The 26,311-nt window shown below is 40.5% G+C and overlaps 1 protein-coding gene and 1 long non-coding RNA gene across 2 annotated transcripts; both read left to right on the plus strand.

The window, feature by feature from the left end:
* The first annotated feature begins 741 nt into the window (after positions 1-741).
* On the plus strand, positions 742-25,437 carry LOC120452818. Its single transcript, XR_005616505.2, has 4 exons — positions 742-1,050; positions 14,092-14,213; positions 23,978-24,388; positions 24,717-25,437. It is a non-coding gene; the product is annotated as an uncharacterized LOC120452818 (long non-coding RNA).
* On the plus strand, positions 16,735-17,384 carry LOC120452817 (dynein light chain roadblock-type 2). The gene has a single exon (XM_039637223.2). The coding sequence runs from the start codon at positions 16,845-16,847 to the stop codon at positions 17,148-17,150; it is 306 nt and encodes a 101-aa protein (XP_039493157.1). The 5' UTR covers positions 16,735-16,844; the 3' UTR covers positions 17,151-17,384.
* Positions 25,438-26,311: the final 874 nt, after the last annotated feature.

Raw genomic sequence — 26,311 nt, forward strand, 5'->3', positions numbered from 1 at the left:
TATTTACTAGCTGTTCTCCCCTTTCCATTAAACATGACACTACATAAAACAAATTTAATTACGCAAATGTTTTCATGTCCGTGTAAATATTCGTGTTCGTGCAACGCCTGTTCGGAATGGCAGACATCCCGAATTTCGCAGGACGACAAAGGGGAGGTTACTGAAATCTGTGGAGGGTCTAAATGCAGCTGGGTTTGAGCCAGGTTAAGGGGAGTCTAAACAAATTGTATAAAAAACCTTGGAGAATGCTCAAGGTGAGTTAGGATAATTCCCTTAAAAATAGTGCAGCAGGTTACGTCAGTTTACAGGGTCTAAGAAAATATGAAACAATCATAATTCCTTGACATGGCTAATAAAAAACTGCGACCAAGGTCAGGTCAGGTTCCTCATTGGAAACACACAAGTGCAGCTGCTAATGAGCGATGTTTTACCGCAGTTCTATTCCCGTCCCTTTTAGCCCTCATAAAGGTGAGGGAAGGCACCTTTTTTAATGGCCGACGGCCGTTTTGACCTTGGTGCGAATTTTTAAGCGGAAAAGGCAGCACACATTTTTTATGGCGCATTCCCGTTGCGTGGCGAACCGTTTCGGATTTGGTTTTTTACCAACAGCCTTTGGATATTTATGATTTATGACGCTGGCCGTGTCCAAATCCGTCCAAATGCCCGCATCCGTGACCCTTTTGCATGCGGTCCAGGATCCGTGCATGTTTTAGGATCTTCAGGGATCGGCGACTGGTGTTTTGTAAACACTCAGTATGAGTTCCAGTTCCCGGGTGCTTGGACGTTGCGGATCGGCTTAAAAAACGCATCGGAAGCGAGCATATTCTGTTTGCCAGCAATTCGAAATGAGTTAAAATGTGTGCAAAATATGATACAAATATATGCCATATACGGCACATGGGCTGCTATCCATGAAAAAGTGTTAAGTGTGGTGTGTCATATGGATCGAAATGGATCCATGTGTTGAAGATGTGCTTGCCAAATATAAAAAACCGAAAAGTAGAGGGGTTAATGATAATCCTCTAGCTGAATGGAATAACAGATTCTACGGTAAGCTATCTACACATGTTTTTAATAAGAACATGTTACTATGGTCTCTTGTTAGATCTATTCTATGTCAACATTGTTCATTAAATTATTAAGTGATTGGGTATATGGGTATATAAGCAAATATTTGTCGATCTTCTAATTTTACTTTTAACCAAAGTAACCAAATAACGCCATTTTACTATTTAGAAAACAATTTTAGCTAAATTTCTTTGCCTCCATCTTCCAATAAATTGAATTCGAAGGAAGCTCACAAGCCTCCTTAAGACACAAAAAACAAAGGGGGAATTCAAGAAGGGACTAAGACTCGGCGGAGATAAATCACAGACGAAAACCGCAGACATGCCAGGGCATCTCATCAGGGTAACATTTCTCGCGTCCCTATCTTTGCCCAGATTTTTCTCAGCGTTTTGAGTAATTCCGCGGAATAAGCGACGAAGCATCCGAACGGCCCCAACCCATGAAAAACAAAAATACTGAAAAATAAACCCGCTCCAGGTACAAAAACAACGAGATCGGGCTGCGACAAATCTTGAGAGAGCAATAAACAACATGGTTGACAATCTTAAATCTTGCGACTTGCAGGCCATCCCACACAGATACAGATACAGACAGATACGGATACGAGTACGAATACAACCGCACAGATACGAATGCGAATGAATGTCGCAGCCATTATGAAACCTCTTGTTTTGTTGTTGCCTCCTTTGTGTTGTTTTTCTTGGCTCGCTTCTTTTCCAAACGACCAACACCATCGCAACCCAATGCCAGTTTCCAGATTCAGAGCCAGTAAATGTTGCGGTCATTGCTATGCCGGAATGCAGCAACAGCAGCACCGCCAACGGAGCAGGGTTCAGGCCGCTCTAAAGGCTTGGCCTGTTCTGGCCCGATACGGCCCATAGCTAGGTAGAAAACGCCGAGGCACCCCTGCTCCCAATTCAGAATACCATGGGTGACATAAGAAGCCTTGTGTCGATGTCCGATGTACGGAAAATTATAAATAAATATTGTTAAATCTTTAAGAACTATTTTTTAAGCTTTTGCTTCATATTTCATTACATTGTCATTACTATAGGCATCACATTATGTTTATTAATTGATATTATTTATTAATTGATTTCTACGTTGTAGAACTATTACATTAGAACTATTACACTATTATTCTACGTAGTTTACTATTATATTGTCACTCTAAAATTTGGCATTTTCTCCTGATAGGACCTCGACAATATATACAATTTCGAGTTTTCATTTATTTTAGTTCAGAATCGTTTTTAACTACTTATTGCTTGTTTCCTTCCACTGTAAAAGCGTTGACTTGGACCAAGTCAGCAGTTGGCCTTTTGGCTTGGCGTTGAGTCTTTTTGGCCGCTTGGCCTGTTTGTTGTTTGTCTCCTTTATAGCTTCTTCTCGTACCTTTTATCGCTATCTCCGATTGCAGTCGGATTTTTCCATGCTTTTTTATAAATTTTTTACTTTGGGGTCACATTTTCATGCTTTGCAGGTAAGAAGAGCAAACGAAAAGCCTTTTCTTTGGTGGTGGTCGTTGTCGTTCGAGATTCCTTTTGCGGATATCAAGTGTCTACCAAACATCCCACTTTAAGCTAAAGCTATCAGCAAGACTTTGACTTGTAATATTTGAGCCCGTAAATCATTTCAGAACTGGTTAACGACATTTTAAACACCCGGAAAGTCAGGGTCCGACATAAAGATTCAATGAACAGCCAAGACATAAAAACCACAGACAACAAGCTCGAACAGAAGCGTTTGGCATTTGATGTTTATTTAATTTGCCGCAATTCATAACAATTTCGTTTACGACATTTTTACTACTCGACAAATGCCGTAAACAAAACAAAGCGTCGATTTGCTCGAAGCCCTCTCCCTCCCTTTGGCCCCTGGCAAACGCTCAGGTTTTATGGCTTGGTGTCCGTGGACTTCAGCTGGAATCAGCTCTTCGGCAATTAAACGCCATCATCATCGAGTTGATTCGAAGGCGAAAGTGCAGTCAGCACCCCAGCGATTTACGGTCGTTTTATAGATCGTAAAAGCCGCTCTAACAGCCGGCCAGATGATTTTACGACGTGTTGAAATGCCACCAGGACGAGATGTTCTACGACACCGCTTTTGGGCCGGACTGGATCGCATCGGATGTGGTTCAAGTGCAGCGTCGTAAAAATTTCCTCCGTACTCCCGTGACTACTTGAAAGAGCCGTAAAAGGGCTATAAACAAAAGTGGCGCCGCAGGAGACACCGCAGGTTGGCCAGACTTACGTGTCGTTATCCGGCGGATTGTGTGAGCGATTCGATTCTGATTTGATAAGGATAATTATGTCTGATGGCTATAAAAAGACAATCACGCCAAGAAGGCGGAAGGAGCATATGCCCAGTAATTGGTCTATTAAAGACACGAGGTTTATTGAAAATTAACGAAGAGTGATTTAAATTCATATATTGGATTACTTTTATGTAAAGGCCAAACCAAACTCTTTTACATGATGTTTTATATCCAGTGGATCTAGCAACTCATTACATTTTATAGTTAATGAATAAATTATTTACTTATTTATTAGGTTTATTATAACAGAAAACAGCACAGAAAAGATGCATTAAATAATGAATTAAAACTTCCCTGTTGCTGGTCTTTCAACAGAAGCACTAGCATTCATTTGGTCGCGGATCCTTATCAGAAAACCGAAAAAATAACGAGTGCACTTGCGGCTAATTGAAGTCTGCTAAAGACAACAAAGGGCCACATTGCACGCGCTATATAGCTTATCCGTAACGTGCGTGGTGTCCATTATTAAGCCAGCCGAAGACGTGTTGATGCACTGGGCCAGCAACCAGACACTTCAGTCATTTCAGACGGTTCGGACAATGCAAAGCCAAAGACAGAGGCCCATGGACAATGAACAGCGAACAGCGAACAATTGAGCTAATGACGTGACTATGGACACTCGATGCTCTGGTCGGTCATTTGGCAACCGAAAAAAGCAGTCCCATTCCGATTTGGATGACCATTCGCAACCAGCTCGTCCCACAAAAGTGCCCGTCTGGCCGTGGTTCATTGTTATCATTCGAATGGCAACGAATGGCAACGAATGGCAACGGCCAAACTTATGCATCGAAAGTGTTGTTAAATTACGCCAAATTGCTTAATTTCAATAATGAAACGAACCGATGGGTCGGTAACCACTCAATGAAATTATAAATTTTCGGCCCAAATGATATGCAAAGAGCACAGAAGGGAGGAATGATCCGTGATCGTGATGTCTCCTCCATGAGTTTCTTATTCCGAATACGATTTCAAGTGTGTTTCCCCGATTCAGCACACAGAACAAAATTTATTACTATTTCGAGACTTAACATGTGCTGTTTTATTTCTAAGAAGGAAGACATTTCTAAGCTATTTGATTTAACTTCTATACAACTCGTTTACCATACGTTTTTGCACTTCTGTTAATAATTAAAATTGTTTTCTGTGCATATTTACTCGATCCCGTCCAGACGGCGGCTCGACTCTTCCAATTTAATGGGCCCATTGAATCGGTCGTTAATGTTGCTTTTTATTTGGGCTTTTATTCGGTCCACTGTGTTTGTGGCTTCATTCCCTCTGTTTTAGTCTCTTTTTGTTCGCTTATTGTTGCTGCAGACTTACTCAATTGTGATATTGTTTATTTATGCAAGCTTAAGTAATGCGCTGCAATTCCAATTTCAAAAGATAATTTCAAATTTACTGTCAAATAATTTATTAGACGAATGCCTCTCCACTGGGGAGCAACTTTGACTGGAGCTTTATTGGCTTCTTTGTTTGTTTTCTCGGCTGTTTGTGTTCTTCGCCAACAAAAACACTTCCACCATTTTTTTTTTTTGAAAAAGATAAAAGCAAAGCCGCAACGAAAACTTTTTATAAAGTTTTTCGTATTATTTATGGGTTGGCTGTCGTGGGCGTATACGTAATATTTTATAATTTCCGAGTTGGGGGCGGGAACTAGTTGAACCGAATGACTTGTGATTTGACACGACAGACAGTTTTGATGGCCCATTGATACCACTTTAATGCGTCGAGTGTCCACTTAATCAGTTGCAATCTATTAAAGCTGGTTTTGAATGGTAAATACAAGCTGAAGAATGGGCGGTGTTAGATTGGACTTACTGCAGATTGCTGAGATTTAAGAGTATAAAACAGATTAAGCTTATTAAATAAGAATAGGTTATTAAAAAATACATTTTTAAGAATTTCAGTAAACTAAAATGGTTTCTAATATTATATATGTAGTTTCATAGAAAATTATTGGTTTTCTTAATTGCAAAAAAAGGTGTCGAAACGGAAGTAAAATATATGACAGACTCTTCTTTTACCATTGCATAAATAAAGTAACCTTAGCTATTAGTGAGGCAATCATTTTATAATTTTCTAAAGTAACTGATATAGCTTTCATCACCATTCCAATACATATAAATCGAATCAATCAACTTGCCGAGTTTTTCGATTTCCCACTTCTTTTCAGCCAATATAAGTCCCTAGTTTATCATTATAAATTATGGCCACTTTCGGCTGACGCCATCATAGTCGTTTTACTAAGTGCAGAATCGGCTGCTCACGTCCTCCCGTGGACTGGTGTCTGCTGTGCTCAGTAGAGATATAGTAGTTCCAGCCAGATCGAGAGACATTGCCCCGACGGAGGCGTTCAACCCAGAGCGCTCCATGGCATGGAAATTGCGAGTGGACTGGTGACGTTTGTTGGCACTTTATCATGGCCGTGCATCATAATTTAGGCAGCCGTTCCACCCACACTGCCTCGGCCAACAAAGAGGCATACATACTGACAGAGGTTGCGAATAATAAAATTCGTTGACATTCGGTGCGCACTGACTAAGCAACCGAAAGGCCGAGGACGTGTGCAAACCTGGCCAAGATGGGCAAGAGCGATAGCCACAAAACGCTGACCACGCCCACCCATTGGACCTGGCCCTCCAGCTCAGGGCCATTTCCTGCGACAACTTTTTGTGCTTAAACACTCATATTAAGTATTAAGTATGAGCATATAATGGTTCTGTTTTCATTTTGCGACCCAAAAAATGTGAGCACAGTGCTCTGGCCCCATTGATTAAGTGAATCGATTGGCCAGCCAACCTGGCTATCAGCTCTTGGCCCAAAACACTGAAATTAGTTGGCATTTTAACACGAACACCTGACACTCCAGTCCGGCCAAAAGCAGCAGCTTCCTTTCGTGATGTGGTGGGGCTCTAGTTTCTCTTTAGTCAAATGGATTATATTACAATCGGAGGGGTGCGGAGGACGGGGCGGCAGAACGTGGTCCACCATTATCGATGGGGCCTGACGGAGCAGCAAAACAAAATCACACTTTTAAAAATACTTTGAGTGACTTGAAAAATGTAATAACTTTTATTTTAATTTATTCTGTTAATGCATGTTAATGCATTGCCTCTATAAATTAAAAAATCAGTTTCTTTCGTGTATTCGGTGTGTTCAGGAATGTTTGGGTTGTGCTTTAATGACATGCTTTGTACAAATACTTTTACAGCTTAGTTTTCCCAAGTGTACCAATGGGTTATTGATCGATAATTCCATTTAAGCAAATGTTCGCGCTGAGCACCAGAATCTGCCAAATTATATGTGTGTGGCCTCTGCACCGAGTATGAATTAAAAAAATGCCCAAGTTTCTTCAAAATCAACTCATTTTACCGAAACGCTGCTAATAACAGAGTCACCCGAGGGATCGGGATTGGAAGTCCGGGAATCAGGTGGTTTTTCACTACCGAGTGCGTTTGTCGCTGGTGGATGGCGGTGCCGCCAACTCATCAGAACCCAGCCCATCTTCATCTACATCCCATCCGCTTCCCATGCGGATCCCCAGCATCATCCGCATGCACATGCACATCCAGAAGATGTATTTTCACTTAAACGTTTTACTCGACGAATAATGGCTTTAATGACTTTAATGGCGTTCGGATAATTTGGCCGCCGGGCAGCTGCCCGGACTTCATCTCCATCTCCATTTGGGTCCGAACTGCTCCTTCGTAATTGACGAAAGTAGATGGCCGCCGGTGAGATCCACATGCATCCACATGCACATCCTGGATGCCAATGCGAAATGTATATAATTTGTAATTGTTGTTCCTCTTTAAAATGCACTCGACTGCGGACCGAATAATTGCAATGAGCAGTTGCAAAGTGATCCAAAATGAAATGAATGCAATTAAATCGCGTTTTCTCCATGCGGTTATAAAAATTATAAGCAATGCTGTCTGGACTTTCTCATAAAATATAAAAAAGGTGTAGGCTTGAGTCTAGAAAGCGTTTTTTTTTTTAGTAATGCAATATAAGTAATGAAAATAATATAATTAATAAAGTGTTCTTGCCAAAATACACAAACTCTGGGAACCCATTACTCAGAATCATTGCTTTCTTGTGACCAGATTCACAATTTGTGCATCCTAATACAACAAATTTGCTGGGTTCGATCTATATAATTGAATGAAAGTCTCTTCTTACAGCACATTGTAATTCTAATAAAATTAAAAAGAAATTGTGGAAACTTAAAGTTGTTGTGATATTATAAATATATAATAATGAATCACTTCTTCAATATTCTCTATTATACCAACGACATTCGATTTATCCAAAAGATACCATAGGTACACGTCATTCACCCGCCGCGATTGACCTTGAGCCAACGAAAAAATCCATTGAAGAGGACAGACGGTCTTCAGCGTAAATGGCAATTCGTAAAAAAGACATAAAGAACACAGGTATGGCCAAAAAAATACAAGCAACGTCGTCACAAGGCTATACAAATCAAAAGGTGCAGCATAAAAAGTGGCATTGGGAAAACAGATAATTAAGGAAAGGAGAAAGAGGGGCAAGTGGAAAACGGGATGTCTGACCTGAGAAAAGGAGGGGGTGGAATTGCTGCTGCCGAATGACAAGTCGCACATTTTCAAAGAAATTACCAACGAAAAAATGGGAATAGACAAGAAAGAAAGCATTGGAAAAGTCACATAAATTTACCGGGACACATCCATAAGCGGACCAGAATGGAGGAGTATCTGGAGAACCGAACAGCTGCCGGGGAAAAATGGGATTGCGATTGGAGAAGCGTTGATGGAGGGCCGGGAAATGAAGGGAAAAATATACAAAATTAGTCAAACCGGGCGAGTCAATTAAATCGAATGGGATGCCAGGCAGACGGAATGTATTGGATCGCTTATGGCGGAGCTGCTACTTAAAAACGCATTTGCCCGAGGGAAAATATTTTCTTAATATTTGTTTACAAAAACATTCTGAAACGTCGCCAAGCAGAATTTACACGCGACGTTCCCCATGCGACTTTTAAATTAAAATTCCGAATGCATCCAGCGTCAAAAAATGCTTTTATTATTTTAATTACCCATTTCGGACTTGGCTGGTCCCGCAGCACTCAATATTAATTTCATAAAAATAGCTTTGCCGACATTACTTCTGCTGCTTCTGTTCATTATTGTCTCTCTTTCAGAACGTGTCTTTTGTTTGTTTTCCCGCCAGCTGCCACCCAACACCCATACCCCAAAAAACCCAAGTATTTTTTTCACAAAAAGAACACCAAAACAAAATAAAGCGCCAAACATTCAGAGGATAGATACGCATTTGTTCGACGTTCGATAAACATTTATTGGGCAATCCAATCACGGAACTCACGTCCCCAAACCGTGACAGTTTCGTTAAAATGCTTTTTCTTTATCTGACTTATTTCTCTCCTTTTGGTGTTATGCTGCCCGCTTGTCGAATTCAACAAGAATTATGTTTGCCTTATGAAAACGTAATAAATATACCATTTTTGTATGCGAAAGGTATAGCCATACCTTCGCAATGAAATCGAAACTGAATCGCATAATTTATGGAGTTTTACAATATGCCGATATGTTTTTATAAGCAATTTGTGGCAATTATTTTCGTGAATAAAGTATCAAATCGATATTATTCAAAAGTTGATAAGAGTTACTTGAAAATTGTTCGTGGAGGCGCGGATCTGCTTATCAGGAAGAAAATTTGTAATAAAGAAAGAATTAAATGTTTAAACAAATTTTGTATATACATAACTCGAAAAATATATATATTCTTATCAGTAATGTACACAATTTTAAATAATATACATATAACCAAGGTAAAACTAAAACATATTAAAATAAAACGTGTGTCATAGGTACACTAGATTTAAAATAAAAAAAATAAATTATACGGTTAACAGAACTGGATGTAAAAGCATATGCCACCTAGGATACAAAATAATTTTAATTTTTAACAAAAAATGTTGCAATCAAAACAGGTCTTGATTTTAATAACGTCCCAAAATTAATATTTAAAACTAGATGTAAAGGCGACTTCATACATGACCACCTACTAATCAACATTTTTTATGAGTGGCTTGTGGGTCCAAAGTTAGCTCAACAGAATACAGCAATATACAGTCGGTGATAAGGGCCATAATCTGCTGTTCCCGGAGCAATTTGTCACCGCAAGGCACTGGGCTACTAAAAATCACTTAAGGCGGAATAAAAATATTTTTTACGGCCCTTTTATAGTTGTTGCAACAATCTAATAACAATCCAAATAATTATCCAAACAAGCGACGGCAAATGTCAAAGCAGGAACCCTAGAAAATACAAAACACGAATACGAGCCCGAAGAAGAAGAAGATGCGGCGGAAGAACGCACTCAAAATCCGAAAATGAGCCATAAAACCCCAGTGCGAAATGCTACTGCTCTCTAGGCCACGCCCCCTTCACACGGAAGCCATAACGGCAGAACCAAAGTGCCGATAACTCAAAAAGAGAGAGGGCTATGCGAAGTCTTAACCGCGTAAGAGCGAGATACAGATAGAACTGCGCGCACCATAATGGCTGCGCCGTAAAGCGAGAGCGGTCAGAAAGAGATGGCTGACCGTTTCTCTCCCTCTCTCCGCGGTCGCGGCGCAGTCGCTGCCTCTGCTGCTTCGTCGCCATAACTGTCGTTCGTAATGGCCGTTTTAAGTGCGACTGAGATGGCCTCATAATCGGCTCAATTGTTTGACGCTCTCGTCTCTCTCTCTGTTTGTGTTTGCCCGTGTTTGCTTATTAATTAGTATTGATTTAATTGCACAGTGAACATTTGGCAGCCTGCAAATGCCGCTAGGAAAAGGAGAAGCTCTCACTTGGGACTCTCTCTAACTCGATTTTTTTCGCAAGAGCGAGAGAGCAGCGAAAAAAGAACGCGCGCATCTTTCCATACCGCACGGATGTTAGAAGGAGACATAAAATGTGCCAGGCAGTTAAAATGTAGATTTAAGTAAGTGGAAACGAGATCGTTACGTTGGCGCATAAAAATAAAAATCATTGTGCTCGGGCACTGATTGAAAAAAAACACTAGAGAAGAAGCGGATAACGAAAGAGAGCGCCAAGGCAAAGGCAACAGGCGAACTTCCACTCAAAGGGAAAGCCAACGGAAAAGCGAGTGGGAAAGCGAGAGCAGCAAACATGTTGCGAGTGCTTTTCCGTATCAATCAGGAATTACCTTAAACTTGTTTTCTTCAGCTCCTCTCCCTCATTCTCTCTCTCAAAATTCATCGCTTCTTGTTGCTCGCTGCTTTTTAAGATTCTTTTCATTTTCGTTTTATTGTTTTTATGGTTTTTATGCGGGTCTTTATGACTTTTATGGGGTTTAGTGCGTGCCAAAAACAAGAAAAAAATACCAAGCCTCCACAACAGCAACAACTTTTAATTGAATAATGCCGGCATCGGTCGTTTGTTGTTTCTGCGGCTTAAAGGCGTCGGTAATTAGCCAGAGATAAACATTTAATTGGCAAATTCAAAATTGAAATTGCTGTCTTGCCCATTTTTAAATTTCCACCGGCCATATGCATTCTAATTGGGTCAAAGAACTCTAAATATGATTGGATTCTTTCTCTGCGCTTTATACTTGTCTGCCGCTGTATAGGGTTTACTATTCCATGCTGTTTAAAATATATAATTTAAAATAATTGTTCTTTTTTAATTATGTTTAATTTTTCAATGAAAAAAACTTCACGAGTGATAAGTAAGTAGTGTTGGCAAGCAATGAATATTTTAAGCTCGTTTCTACGTTACTTGAACGTCTCACTACGTTACTTTTTTACCAAATAATACTACTAAACTAAACTAAAGTAATTAAACAAATACATCAACTTTTATCGAACCAAGGGAACCTCGATGCCGCTTACATATTACGCCAATTATTGCTTTCAAGAGCCCGATTCAAATTATGCACTTGCTAGTTTTGCGGTCGCAGAAAAGGAAAAATTATGAATTATAAAAAAGAAACTTAATAATATAAATAAGAGGGCCCGCAACCTGTCGCATCGACTCACAACTCTGGCGGTAATTGGCAAACTGGAGGCACTGGCCGTACTTAATTGCAGTTTTTAATATCCTGACCCTCTTTGCTGGATTTTTTCAAGGGGCTTGGGAGGGAGCGATGGCGAAGTGAGTGTAAACACGACATGAAATGTTGCACGGCCACTTGGCCACCTAGGAGTGGCTGGAATGGAGGCACAGACCCCCCGTTGCATGCTACTCCTTTTGCTTTGCCTTGCAAAGGACTGAATTTATGACTCTGGGAGAGGGCTTGTGTAATTGCCACGCAATGCTGCATCCGCATCCGCACACAATTTTCAATTTACAAAAATTAAAAATAAAAAGAAAATATGAGGCGTACGGCGGAGGAAAAACAAACAAGGTGCCGAGGTGTCCCTTTGGCACGACACGTCCTTTTGACCGGACACATGTGGATCGCCGGCGTGGAATGTCCTTTTAATGGACTCTGCACTCTCACACTGCCTTGCATCCTTTCGCCGCGTGTGCCGCGCTGTTTGATTGCCGTGAATAGCTGGCTGCAGGACTCCGATCCTTTCCTTTCTCTTGCTCACCGTCCTTTGTTCCATCAACGCAGATGCCATATATTTCGCGTAGTCCTGCCGGGCAATTATGGCATGGTAAAAGCACTCGCACAACAGTTGACCAGCTGGCGGATTTCTTACCGTTGAACTGAAAGAAATTTGAGCGGAGTTTGGTTCTCACAATCGATTCCTATGATCAAACATGTTTCCATTTAATTTGGATTTTTAATTTTCCGTAATGGGCATACTACATTTACGGTGCATTTAAACATATCAATATATTTATTTACTTATTTGTTGTTTAAAGAATTACAAGAGAATTCATTTAATAACGTAATATATTACCACATAAACTATGCAACTGCTGGATATATGTTATTGCCTTAGCTTTTCCCTATAAGTGCTTACAAAGCATCCTAAAACGTCACATAAAAGTCGCCAGAAGTTATCTTGAAAAAGAGTAGAAGAACTTAATGCTGCCTTCAAAGTGCCACGGATGATGCATGGTACAGTTAGGCCAAGAGGTCGAGAGTGGCTCTGGAGGACTCACTGGAGTGTCACTGGTGGCCCCCAAAACCCCAAGTGAAGTCCATTGGTCCACAGATGCGATGGCGCGGCGTCAAATGTGACGCTGAATTTATTACGGGGAGCTATATTTATGCGCTTATCGTGTTGCCAGTGCCGGCCTTAGCACGTTGTCAAGTGTTTATCTTGGCCTCGGACCCGAGACCCGGCCCCAGTCCCCAGTGCCGACCCGTATCCCCAAAGTCGGAGCACCAAACCAGATTCCCGACCAAACCGAAATGAAATACCAAAAAGCTTAAAATTGAATTTATGACTGCACCTAAATCATGCGTTGAAAAAACAACACAAGTTACGAATATATGCGAGTGTTTTGGGTGCGAGAGTTGGTTGTTTTTGAATGAGCCTGTCGCATGATTTAGGGCCACCGACTCGCTGTCGAAAAATTTAAATAATAAATATTCCATAGTTACACAAGCGCACAAAACCAGCAAATGGTGGCTCAAACCCAATTTCGATTCAGATTCAGATTCAGAAGATGCGACCAATTCGTAAAATATTCAAAGCGGGCGCGACTAAATCAAAACGTTGTCGAAATAAAACGTTTGAAAATTGAATTTGGTTCGGGCGAAATTGAAAAGCATTTGTAACGGAAATGAAAACCGTTTGAGGGTGGAAACGAACAAAACTCAATTCACTCTGACTCTGAATTTAAATTAAGAAATTTATCTTTTCAATGGCCTTTGTGTGTGTGTGCGCCTTTGTTGTTGGCCCAAAGTAATTTTTTCCAGCATCTCCCACCTTTTTGTGATCATAAAATTAAATGAATTCCATTCCTTTGTTTTGGCAAGCGTTTTCGCTTCGACTTCTAAGATTGCTGAAACTTGATATTCAATAAGCTGTTGGTTTTTATTAAATTTTAAATTTATTTGCGCTGAAAACGAGTCTCATGAAGTTATTAAAATTAGTCTGTGAGATATATTAAATCGCGCCGTTTTGCACCTCTTCTAACAATTTGTACTCAAGTGGAGGGCAACCATTTCGAGCGGTTCGAAATGGCTTTTATGGCCGACTTCATGGCTAATAAAAATTTGCATTGTTCGGCCGGGGAGTATTTTTCCGATTCTGTTGGTCGAAACCAGATCGTTTGTGGCCATGTCTGCCGCTTTCATAAATTAGCAAGCCAACTGCCACGGGAATTAGCATACGAAATTACGCTTCTTAAAGATAAATACCTTAAATTGGTTGCTATTTAGAAGTCCATAACATAAATTCGAAAAGCAAATAATGCCATTTATCAATGGGATTACGAATTTGGGGCGGCAATAAGTTCACAGTTTTATTGTTCTCTGCGCATCTCAACTGAATCGATTCGACAATTTGTCGTTAAACATTTCGCAATCATGTGTTAATGAGTAATCCCTTATTTAATAAGAAATTTGTGAAATTAGAGTCTTTTCCGCCTTTAATTTCTCGAAGGAATGTTTTCTAATCTATTTTGAACCACACATAAATATACTTATGGAATGTGATTTTAGTTCACTTAGATTAAGTTCATTAAACTATTCCCGACCCCATTTAACACTTTCCATTTAATTTTCAATTACAGGGCACTCACACAGCAAATAAATTGTCCTGCCGCCTGATTAGCATTCCAGGATACAAAGTAATACACAACTCCAGAGGACAGTTCTCCATTTTGGGCACATTTAAAATTCAGAACGCGTTGAGGTGAGTCCACATGTACCATGTATTATATGTGTGTTGTCCATTATTTATGGGAGCTTCGGAGTCCGTAATCAAAACTGGGTTTCAGATGCTGGTGATATGCGAGCCGAGGAATTGTGTCAGTGGGCCTGTGAAGGAAAGGGTGGCTGAAGGATACATTTGGGCCAGTTGGACACAAGGCACAGCCCTCGGCCAATTTGTGTCATGTGTGTGCGACGTGTCCCTTTCGCCGCTCGAGTGCCCAAAGCCTTTCAAATGAAAGGGGCCAAAGCAAGGGGGAAAAAAACCAGATACCCAGATACCCAGATACACCGTTCCAGAACTGACCGAACGAAATGACCGAACTGACCGCCGGCCAATGACCGGACTCTAAAAGGGCCTGGGTTCCAGCTCGAGCAGCTCATTTGCATTTTCGGCAGCGAAGGCAGAGAAAGTGTTTTCAAATTGTCCCCGTATGTCCTGTATTTTGGTCATTGTGAATCTTTTTGTTAATTTCAGCTTGCCAGTTGGCTTGCTGGTTTTTCTAATTAACGAAGCAATTTTCCGTTTCGTAAGTTTCATTCTCTTTGGGTGTTATTTATCGCTTGTCGTTTTTGGTACCGCCCGACCTTTTGACCTCATCGCGATTCGCGGGGGTTGGGAGAGTATCGTCCATTGGTGGATGAATTATGCCCAAACAGCGATAGTCATCTAATTAAATGAGTTATGGCGCCGGCATTGCGCCGAGTATCTCGCTTTCGGATAAGCGTTTGCCGCCTAATCCCGCCCCGGGGCCAAAACCCAAAACCCAAACCCAAAGCCCAAATCGGCCCCACAGATAGTGAAATAGTCCGACTTGGGCTCAGGGGATTTATGAGCCTGCATTTTGCATAGTTTGAAATGGCACCAGGCCCAACTTGGACACAATTCATTTTCCGGGCCACAAATCTCTCGTTTTGCATTTGGCGGCCATTAATCATGACTAAAGGGGAGCAGATTTGGGGAAAAGCTGTTTAAAAAGTTGAATTCTTTGCAAGCGTATTGGGAAAAGCTCCTAGCTTAATATAATTTTAATCAATTTATTAACTAAATGTTTGCTAGGTTCTATATCATATAGAATATTAAAGCATATACTGTTAGTACCTGTGATGCTAAAACCATACTATATGTACTGTTACTTAAATATATTTTTTTAAGGATCATATGCGTTTTATTACAACTTTATACTGTTATACTATTATACTGAAATAATTTAGATACACATCTAATAATCGCCAGTTTAAAGACTAACAAATAAATAATACAGCCCACTGTATTTTGAGGTTGACCCTTTAAATGTAAAGGCTTCTCCTGGACGGCGAGAAATGGCCAGATTCGGGTTGCCGTTGAACGGTATCCGGATTTATGCACATTTTATTGAGCAGCTCAGAGGGAAAAGAACGGACCAGAGTTGAGAGTTGTTTGCTGGGCCAACAACATGTCCAAAAGTGTTTTATGGCCGTTGTGGGCGCTCGAGTGGCCATTTTGGGTCGATCCGGGGATATGGGGATATACCCGGCCACCCACATGCACTCTCTGGACTTGTCCGACAAGCACTTCTTCCCGAGGAGATGGGCAGCTGAGGAGTTGAGCAGACTGGGCCCTGAATGCAGATGAGCGTGGCTCTGATGAGTGTTGTACTAAATACTAAACACAACACCCGCCAGAATTCAGTATTGCAACACTGTTGGCTCTGATTTATGGCAGTCGAATAGGGCTTTAAGTGGGCTTTAAGCTAAGCTAGCAGTTGGAATTAGTTTAAGTAGTCGACGGCGAGTCAACGACCTGCGACAGAGCGGTTCAAAGTCAAAAAGTCAATTATACGGATACCTAAAAATACGACCGCGGGTGGAGTGGAAATCTCGTTAAAAGCCAATAACAGACGCCATTAAATGTGCATGAAAATTAAATGAAAACGGCTTGATGATGAGGTTGCCTGCGGGAGGAGGAACTCGGAGCAGCCACGCGACCACTTGAACTTGGGCGGGAATATCAGTATTTGTGTGCAGTAATTCGAACTGACCTCGTCGCGCGTTCAGTTCCAATTGGAGGGCAAGTTCAATGGCATTGGGGATTCCAGGGGGAGTGGGGATCGAGGGCCGCAGGGAGATAAGAGAACTCCGATAAGTTTAATTTATTCGACCCCACTGCCATCTGTTGCGATACAACCAACACTTATTTAATCAACGCGATAGGAATAGGCCCGTGCTGTAATTATCAATCCGATTTTGAATCATCGAACATGGAGGCTTAATTCAAAAAGAGGTACATGAAAAACGAGAAATAAACTCGCTCTCCTTTTATACGGGACCAAATTGATGTACTCAAAAACTGTAATAGAAAATTAAGCCAGCATGAATTTCGTTTATGCAAGTATACGTATCCAAAACTCATTGAGTGCGGGGAAGTCAGGAACCCATTTGTTACAAAATGTAAAACGATGACTTGAGGACCTACACTTAGTTTCTAAAGATGGCTGAGCTTTACAATTCAAGCCTAAAGTCTGAATTTGAATCTAACGTCTCAAAAACATTCATTACTGTGTTAAAAATTCTACAGAGAAGTCAGCCCACTCGTTCGCAAGGCAAAGAACAGTCATTATATACACTTGAAATAATGAATCGTATTCTGGAGAAGGTGATTCATCAGAATGGAACAATCGTGGATCGCATTCTATCGGAACATACCATAGGGTATGTGGTGTCCGATAACATGGCCAATGCGGTGGCCGAAACGTCATTCGATAACACAAGTGCCCAAGCGATCCTGAAGCACTTAAATGGACTCCTGGTGAGCACCTGCCAAAGTGTCGTCCGGGACATTGACCCGTCCAACAAACTCTGCTTCATGCGCCTGGCCACTCGCAAGTACGAGTATCTGGTGGCCCCCGAGGAGTACTTCACCATTACGGTGGTACAATAAAGTGGCTATACTCTTAATTCTACAGAAGATTCATTCGAGTTTAACGATTGCGGAGGAAATACAATTAGAAATTAAACTACTCCTTTTAGAAACAATTTCCTACAAGTGGGTCAAGTTTTAGGAAATTGTTTTCTAAAATCTGAAGGTATTTCAAAACAAACTCTATTCTACCAGTAATATAAAGTTATAAAGAAGAATATCCGCCAAAACAAATATATAAGAATATCTTAGCAAGTGAACATTTAGTTTCATTCAATAGAAATAAATTTCCCTTGAAATTAATATTAGTATATGGAAAATTGTAAAATGTCGATCTAGACTAGAACATTGAAAATGGGGTGGCCAAGATCTTGAACCCTTTCAAATGCAAAGCAAACACAGGAAGAATGCTTAAATCAACAGGGCTGCCCGAAAATCCTTTATAATGCCCGGCGACGTTCCGATCCCGATTATTTATGATATGGCTTCATCGGGCCGGGAAGAATGCGGCATCTAATGCGATAATTCAAGAGATTTACTTCTGTCAACATGACCATTTTGTCCGCTGGATTGCGTTTGCAGGGTGGAATTCTATGGCCTTTGACCTTTTTCCTTTCGCCTCGACCATCTTGCTGGCACAATGGAGGCTGCCTGCTATTTTAATTTAAAATGGCAGGACTCGTAACTCATTTTTACGACGCACCCTCCGGGCAGATGAATGTGTGTGCCAGTGTATCTATATCTTGTCCTATTTTTACGGATCCCTTGCAGGGGTTGCAACAATAACTTATCTGCCCTTTTTTACCCGGCTTTCAACCCGAGTCCATAATCACCACGAGACGCTCCTGGGGTGCTTTGTGCCTCGGCAGCTATCTTTAAGCAGTTTCCATTGTCTGGCGTCGTTTTGTGGTGCTGGGTAAATATGAAATGGTACAAATACAAATTTGTACTGAAACTTGATTCAACTATGTCTCGGGGCACAATGGACCAACTTCGATGGTGGCAAGGTTGAGCGATGCTTTCCCCCAGAATTGCGCACTTCATTTGAGGCAGCGTGAAATGAAATTACTCCACGGTCCATTCCCGGTGACGACTTTATTCGTGCGAAATTATCAATGCCCCGGCCAATTTGAAACACTTTGAATTAAATTCGAATAAAACGTTTTCCAAGCGAACGTGAAGAGGATGTCCACGGCCAACTCCTCATATATCACATTTTATGAACTCGTCAAGCGGCTACCGTTCCCATATCCCGGTGTTCACCGTACGGGTGTGCCAACACGCTCTATGAATTCAATTAAGTTGTGCCGCAAACCTGAAAGTGAACTTGCAACACGACGAAGGCAACGAGTGTGATGAATACTCAAGCGCAACATTTGCCAATTACTTTTGAATCATTTTAATACGCGTCATTTATTTATGTTGTTATCAACTTAAGGTCATGAGTTGATAGATTCTATATTTAAATATAAAATTAAAAACTACAAAAAATCAAATTCATCTTTTTTATTAGTACCTTAATTTTAAATAGTAAAGTACAGGTAGGGAGGGATCAGCCGTATGTAGTAACTAAGACTCTCGGTATGATTTACTTAGGAAATTGCAAAATTACTTTAATAAACCATTAATATGAATAATATGTACATATTTATATTACATATTTATATAACATATTTACAGACTAAAGAAGAAAATCATATAATTTTGTTTGCAATTTTAAAACATCACACTTTGTACTACTTTATTAAATATAATTGGGTTTACATATTGAACATAAGCTGCCATAACAAATCTAAATTATTAAAAATCATATCAGCTTATTTGTTGTTTATTTAATGCTGTATTTGCAAATACCACTTTCAAAAAATACACTATACGTTATTAACAGCAGAATAACAGCTTTCATTAACTTCGAAATTTAAAAAAAGATCTTATTGTGCATAAGTAAATATCAACATTTTCAGGCCAAAACCGTTTTATATTAAACAAAAGTGTTTTGGGCCGACGGGCTATCCAAAAAAGAGTGAGAGGAACCTTAACCATCGAGGAGAATGAGTGCCTCAAAATACTCACTCAAACGATGAGGCCAAGCCCATTTTCTTGCTGGTGGTGGTGATGAAATGCTGAATTTTTTCTGGCTCGTTCAACCACCGCGCCACATTTCCAGTTTCGACTTGCTCCGGCGCAGACGTCGCTTGAGGACGGATGAGCGATTTCTGACAAAAAGACCAAGAACCAAACAAAAGCAAAGGCTAGCAAACAAGAAAAATATATGGAAATTATTTAAAAATTATATCAGTGAAAAGGTTTTAAATGAAAAAGAATCGGAAGAAGATTAAGCTACATAGCTGCAAGAAATAACTTCGTTTAAATGTCAACGGAAAATAGGTCGAAGCTGCAGATTTCTGACGTCAGATGGCGGCACTGAGTCGCATGCGCCATCTATGAATTCGGTTTCCATAGTTTGAGAGTCAGCTTGCCCGTCCAGTTTTAGAGCCACTGTTACTCCTTTGAAGTTGTTCTATGTTACGTAACATAAATATGTTATATGAAATGTTAATATCTAAAAATCAGTATCAAAAAATTGCATTTTTAGATTGTGTTCGTCCTTTTTTGAACACTAAAACGTCAGCATGGTAATAACTAAGAAATTGCCACAACATTAACATAATACATTTATAAAAAGGTCTTACAAATGATAGAAAACGAGTTCCATGATACAGAACGAGTTTTATAAATTGGCTTATTCTTTTCTTATTAAACTAATTTAAAATTGAGTTCAGCTGGTATCAAATTAACTCTTAAGCCACTTTTAGCCAAGATATACAGTATACTAATTTTACTTACGCAAGAAAACTTCCCTTTTAAACAAACCCATATAATATTATTCCAAACAAAATGATTAACGAATAAATTTTTTTTGCAGCCAATTTACCTTAAATTTCCTAAAGAATGCAAGCCCTTCTTACCAACTATCAATATTTAATTTTCAAATTAAATTGCTCACTTTTAAATTAGACAATCCAGGGTTTTCTTGATAATGCCTCTTTGCCTCTTTGCGCTCCGGTTTACGATCGACTTGCAACTTGTTTAGGGGTCAACGGAGCATATTGCCAATCAAAGACTTCAATTCAATTTCCCCGACTTGCTAGAGACGATAATGGCAATGGGGCATAAAGCCAAGTGCGGGTGTTGCAGTGCAAACGATTCCATTCAAAATCGGGGCAATCAAAGCATCAAGATGTCAGTAAATGCGGTTAAGACAACAAAATCACTTTGAGCATCGTTAGGGCCACGATTCCAGCTCAAAACTGGTGGAGTACTGGACTCGCTGAGGGGGGAAAACATGAAAATCATCTTTCAACGCGATGCGCTTTCGACATTCGCAGCATCCAGCCATCGCCATCCGCTAAAACGGCTAAAACAGAACACCAATCGCAATCAGGGGAAGTGGGCGGAGGGGCTGCAAACTGGAGTTGTTGGCTTCGAGTGGCACATGTGATGGCCAGAAAAATAAGGAAAAATAAAGAAAGATCCAAGCCATAACAGAGACAGCCAGCAAGTGCAGAGAAAGGAGTCGAAGGAGGCAGCGACTGCTTTTCATTTGGCTGCCGGCAATGTCCATCCAGTCGAGCACCAACTGGTTTCTCTGGAGCGTATCTTCCCATCTCCAGCACCCATCATTTGAAACTCGACCCATCTTCAGGGCTCCAAGACTGGGCATAGTGGAGTAAATAACCAATAAAGGCTGATGTTTTTAATTTAACTTGAACATAATGCAGAATAAACTAATGACCTATTTAATCTTTGGTTAGGAATATGGCTTAAGTTCTATGTGAAAGGAATAATAAAACATTTCCAAATCTTCACGCATTTCGTTTTCTAATAACTATTAAATTCTTTATAAAACGCAATAGCAGAGGGCCACAGTATACGATTTATTCGTTTTTATTTTAAAATATAACTATATAGTCTTTAAACTATTTAAAAATATATCTTTCTGAAATTATGTAACTGTCAATATATGAAACCAACTTAAACAGTTCGCAATTACCGAATATTATATTATACCTACTAGGTGAACAAAAAAAGTATAAGAAAATGTTTAAAATTTGTCCGGCACATTTAGTATTCAGGAAGAATTTGTGAATTGTCTTTGTTTTGCGGCTCTCACTCGCCATCATGCAGTTGTGCACCACCCACTCCACACTGACCCCTTCACCAGCGCCCCGAAATCCTGGTCCCCATATCCGTGGACCCAACTTCATCTAAGCTGATGCAACACCGATACAGAGACGGTTCCATCGCTCCTCGGTCGACACTTGCCGTCTCTTTCCCTGCTCGTGTTGCTGTCCCTGTCTCCGTCTCATTGTTCGTCCCGGTTCAGTTTGGTTTGGTTCCGTAAATTACACTTTTGATTTTTAGTGGCCGTAAAATAATCGTAAATGTCGTGGTTATTGCGACCGAAAGTGCCCATTTTGAGTGCTCCCCTTCCAGCGCTGCCCCTCTTACTGATATTTTCGCTCAGTGCAGCTTGTCGATGTCGGTTGGGACGTGCTGCCACTGCGCAAACAGCACGAATGCCCCTCAGTGCAGCCAAGTCTTTACAGCCGACTGAAGCCAGCTCGGAATTATTTCTAAAAAAAACCGAAACTCATTTAAATTCTTTTTTAGATTTGTGAATGTTTTTATTAAAGTACAAATAATAATATGGCTCTTAAAGAAGTTCCAATTAAGAAAAAAAGAGAGGTATTTAACTGGACTACTTCTGAAGTCCTAAAATCCTTAAAAGGCTAAACAAAAAAACAAAAAAAAAAAAATAAAAAAATTATGAAAATACATATTAAAAATTGCATTTACATTTTCACATGCTTTCATTTATTTTGTATGTAAGCTACAATAAAATTTTAAACTGAGAGAAGTTGGAATAAACCTCTTAATTTGTAGAAGCCGATATACTTTAAATATAAACTATGACTATTCAACGAAACACCTCTTAGTTCTTTAAAAAATCAAGATCTGGATAGGTAGCTAACTTGGCAGCACCGACACCCTCCGTGTCTTTCCTTTCCTCCCCTTCGTCGACCGTTTTGACCAACTCGCTAAGCAAGCTGCACTTGTTGTTTTTAATAAGTTTCTGGTTGTTGGCTAGTTGTTGTTGTGGCTCTGGCTGGCTTTCTTCCTTTGATGTTTCGATTAAGTTCGGAGTTCGCGTTGCCGAACTGGTTGGTTAGGTCCCCGTCCTGTCCTCTCACCCCCCTCTGGGAACCCTGCCCCTCGGAGGGAGCATTTTGGCTTAAGTTTATGGCCATTTCGTTGGTTTCACTGTCTCTGCTTTTTGGCGCTGCTGCTCGTTGGCTTCATTTTCTTGAGCATTTCACCCATTTGCCGTTTACCTTTGCTTATTTGGGCTTGTGCTGGAAATTTTCTCACATCGCCGCTCTGACGCAACTGGTTGCCGATTGGCCCGCTCCACTTCAGTCCGCTGCCCTCCCTTCCGACCAACTCCCTATCAACCTATCCACCCACCGCTCGCAAATTTCGAATTTGATTTTATTGTTATGATTTCAATTGTTTTCGCAACGTAAACACTAGAGATTTCCAAAGCAGACCATGTCGAGTTGTCGGTTAAATAATTTTCAGTTTTTATTGCCCTCCAACAGAGAGGTTTTGCATTTAGCGCGAATTGTTTGTGTGACTCAGAGGCTCTGAAAATAAGAAACCGCAGTTGGGATACCAAACTCTCAAAGGAACAATCTAAAGCAGTCTAACATGCCAAGTATGATAAATTTCCCTTATCGAACTATTTTAGTATCTGAAGTGCGATTTAGTATTAGAAACATATAAGATCCAATCTAAGATACCATTTTCTTCACAAAATGTATTAAATTCAATTATTTGCTCTCATTATCATCAGCCATCTTATTAGCATTCACAGACAGTTTGCCACAAACAAGTCACATTAGAACGCCCAATTTCGCGAGAACAATTATGTCCAGGCACCGCCGAAGGTGATCCTAATAATGGTTCCAATGTGCTTCGGTAATCGTTTTGAGGCCAGACTCTCCCAGGACTCGAAGGCCGCCTTCCCGAAACTACAAAAAAGGCATAGAATGAGGAAGAAACCCAAAGTCGAAACCAAATCAATTCATAAATCATAAAAATGTGTCATAAAAAATATTGCTGCTATAAATGGGAATGGAAATGGTAATGCGTCTTTCAACATGTCCTCGACAGCGTAAAAAATGCCAGGAGAACGATACTTTTTGGCTGACCTTAGGAGATTTGTTTTGACTCGTTGTTATCGCATCTCCGCCGAGCCTAAAAAGGACACCCAGGTATTGTCTATTCGATTATTGCCGGCTTGTAATAAATCATAAAAATATGCCTCAGTCGCCCAGATCGGGAATGAGGCAAGGGCCTCGTTACACGGTGGATTCGTAAATCCCCTGTAAAATTGGTGGTGCCCTCGGTAGGTACTACGTGTATATGTTCCGTGTTCTGCCGATCGCGCCTTCGAGCATCTGATAACAAAACCACCGGCATGCCCAAATGCCCGTGCAAACAAAAGGGCCAAGAACTTTCTCTTTTGCGCCAGCCGATTCGGGCCGCATTCATCTTGCCAAATATGAGAATTTTGATTTATTTCCCAAAAACATATTCCAACAGAGGCTGTGTTTGTTTGGCTGTCAGTAAGAGGCGCCTGGAACTATTTTCCTGTCCCTATATTCTCCGTATCTGCATTGCCCTTCTTGAGTGGCTTATTGTGTTTTGCTTTTTGCAATTCTTTGCATTTAAATGTAAGAAATTAACTCCATTTACTTAATCCATTTTCTTTTACATTGAAGCACATTATCACTTCCCATTGGACCGAGATGACTTCATTTTCGTGCCATATGCCACATGCCTATGCCGGTGCTGTACTTGTGGTTCCAGCCGCTCCTCTTAAGTTGCTGCCATGATTTACTACAAGCAGATGATTTAATATAACCGCATATCTGGATATAGAACCACGCACACACCCGGCCAGAGTGCACTTCAGATGCATTCGACTGTGTTCGACTGCATTCGACTGCATTCGACTGCACTGGAAACAAGAACCCGTTGAACTGGCCCACAAACAGAGGCAGACACCCCACACATGTTGCCAGTGAAGCGTCCGTTTTGGAGGAAATATGGGACGACTGCTAAAGGTTCTCCATCTTGAAAACCGACGCCTTAAGAAGACGACAACTCAATTGAATATTTAAACAAAAAAGGTATTGTATATAACTTAATACTTTAAACTACTGTAACTGAAAGGGAACTTCCATATTTTTATAAGTTTATGATAGGTTCGAATTTTAAATATTCCCATTACCTATTAGAGTTTAATTGTAATATAAGAATATATTTAATAAATGGTTTCAACTGGATTAAGCCACGGAGAAAACAGAATTTACTCCTGTCCAGTTAGCAAAAAAATCATTTAACAGGAGTATTATTAATATTCGCAAAACTTTTAAAAGTTCTATCTTAAATAGCTTTAACAACAAATTGATCGAAATATTTCTCTTTTTATTGCCCATCGGAATGAACTTCTGGCAGTGCGTAAATCAAGGCCGAAGGGCTCGTCAAGATGCTAGCCAAATCCGACGTCAAAACAAATCGTTAAAAGGCCATAAAAGCCGAAGCCATATGCAATCACTGAGCCCCGGCGAAGGCAAATGCATTCGAATAAAATTTTAGCGCCATTTCCTCTGGCATCATCAGCGTCATGAGGAGCATCTCATCTCATCACATCACATCAAACTAACGGCGGCAGCTTCCGAGGCACCTCGTAAAAGTAATGATGTCTATGGGCCATCAGCATTTGTATCTACACGAAGGGGATATCACAATAATTATGGCATACGTCACGGAACTTGGGTTTTATGTCTTTTATATTGATTGTCATCGTGTCACACTAACAGATCGTAAAAAGGTCGTAAAGTCCGCAGACTCAAACTCCAAACTCGAAACTCACTCACGCCGAAAATGAACGCAAACGCACATCCCCGAGGCACTCAGGATCACAAAGGACAATCGAACCAACTGCGATGCTGAGAATAAGGACGAGGATGTTCGGATCGCTTTGAGTGAGTTTCAGGAGATTATTTTTACCAACGGATTTCAGCCACTCAAGTGGCGGTGGCGTCAAGTCGTAAAAAGAACATAAAACTTCGGCCTGTGTTTTGGTATTAACCGCAATTTGTTTATATAGTTGTTAAAATGCCATTCTATCTTGTTCCGCTCTGTTCTGCTTAGCATTTAATTGCCGACTGCCGGTTTTTCTTTTTACGAGCCAATAAAAATCATTTTACGACAATTTAAATGGTTTCATTTTCTATTTGGTGGTACGACACAGGTACGAGGGCCAAAAGCAGCAACAGGTTCCATCGCATCTTGTCACACTTCCTCACTGCTTGCTTTTTTATTAGCCAGCCCTAAGAGTCACTAATCCCAACCATACATATGTCAGTCACAAGCGATTGGTTGTGGGTGGTTCTAAGTAGTTCAAACAGTCTAATCTACTCAAAGAATCTACCGAGCAAAGATTTATTCGCAAGCTAATCAGATTAATATCTGCCTTTATTATTATTAAAATGGTAATGGTTTTTAAATGGTAAACATAAAAGAAATGCATGCTATCCCAATACACATAGGGATAATTATAAATGACAATCGTATACGCAATTCACCAATATCTAAGATACGATTTATTCCGTTCATATTTGTCATTCAAATGTATTTCAGGCAAGATGTCCGAGCCATCCCCAGCACGATTCCGGTCATAATTCTTCCGGGTTGATGACCGTATTCCCACCTCCAAAACAAGCGGCTCAGGCGCCGCGGGAAAAATTTGTTTGCGACTTGATGACTTAATCCACCGCAAAGTGGCTCAGTGGTGCCGTGGTGCCTGGTATGGGCTCATTACGGGTCAGAAATCAATTGTGGTCCGAAATCGCTATGAACCAACTGCTTATGCAAAGCATGCCATCCAAACAGAGCAAAACAATGGAGAGCGAAAGAGACCAGGCCAAAGAAACTCCTCGGACACAATGAAGACATTCGGTGCGGCGCAATACTACCTACTAATCCTGGCAATGAACCCTTGACTTCTGGCCGCAATTCATCAACAATTGGCCGATCATTTCCATTTG

Source organism: Drosophila santomea, chromosome 3R (genome assembly GCF_016746245.2).
Source record: "Drosophila santomea strain STO CAGO 1482 chromosome 3R, Prin_Dsan_1.1, whole genome shotgun sequence".
Lineage (NCBI taxonomy): Eukaryota > Metazoa > Arthropoda > Insecta > Diptera > Drosophilidae > Drosophila > Drosophila santomea.

Excerpts from the sequence above, each read along its gene's own strand:
- LOC120452817 (XM_039637223.2), top strand. The coding sequence starts at position 16,845 with ATGAATCGTATTCTGGAGAAGGTGATTCATCAGAATGGAACAATCGTG.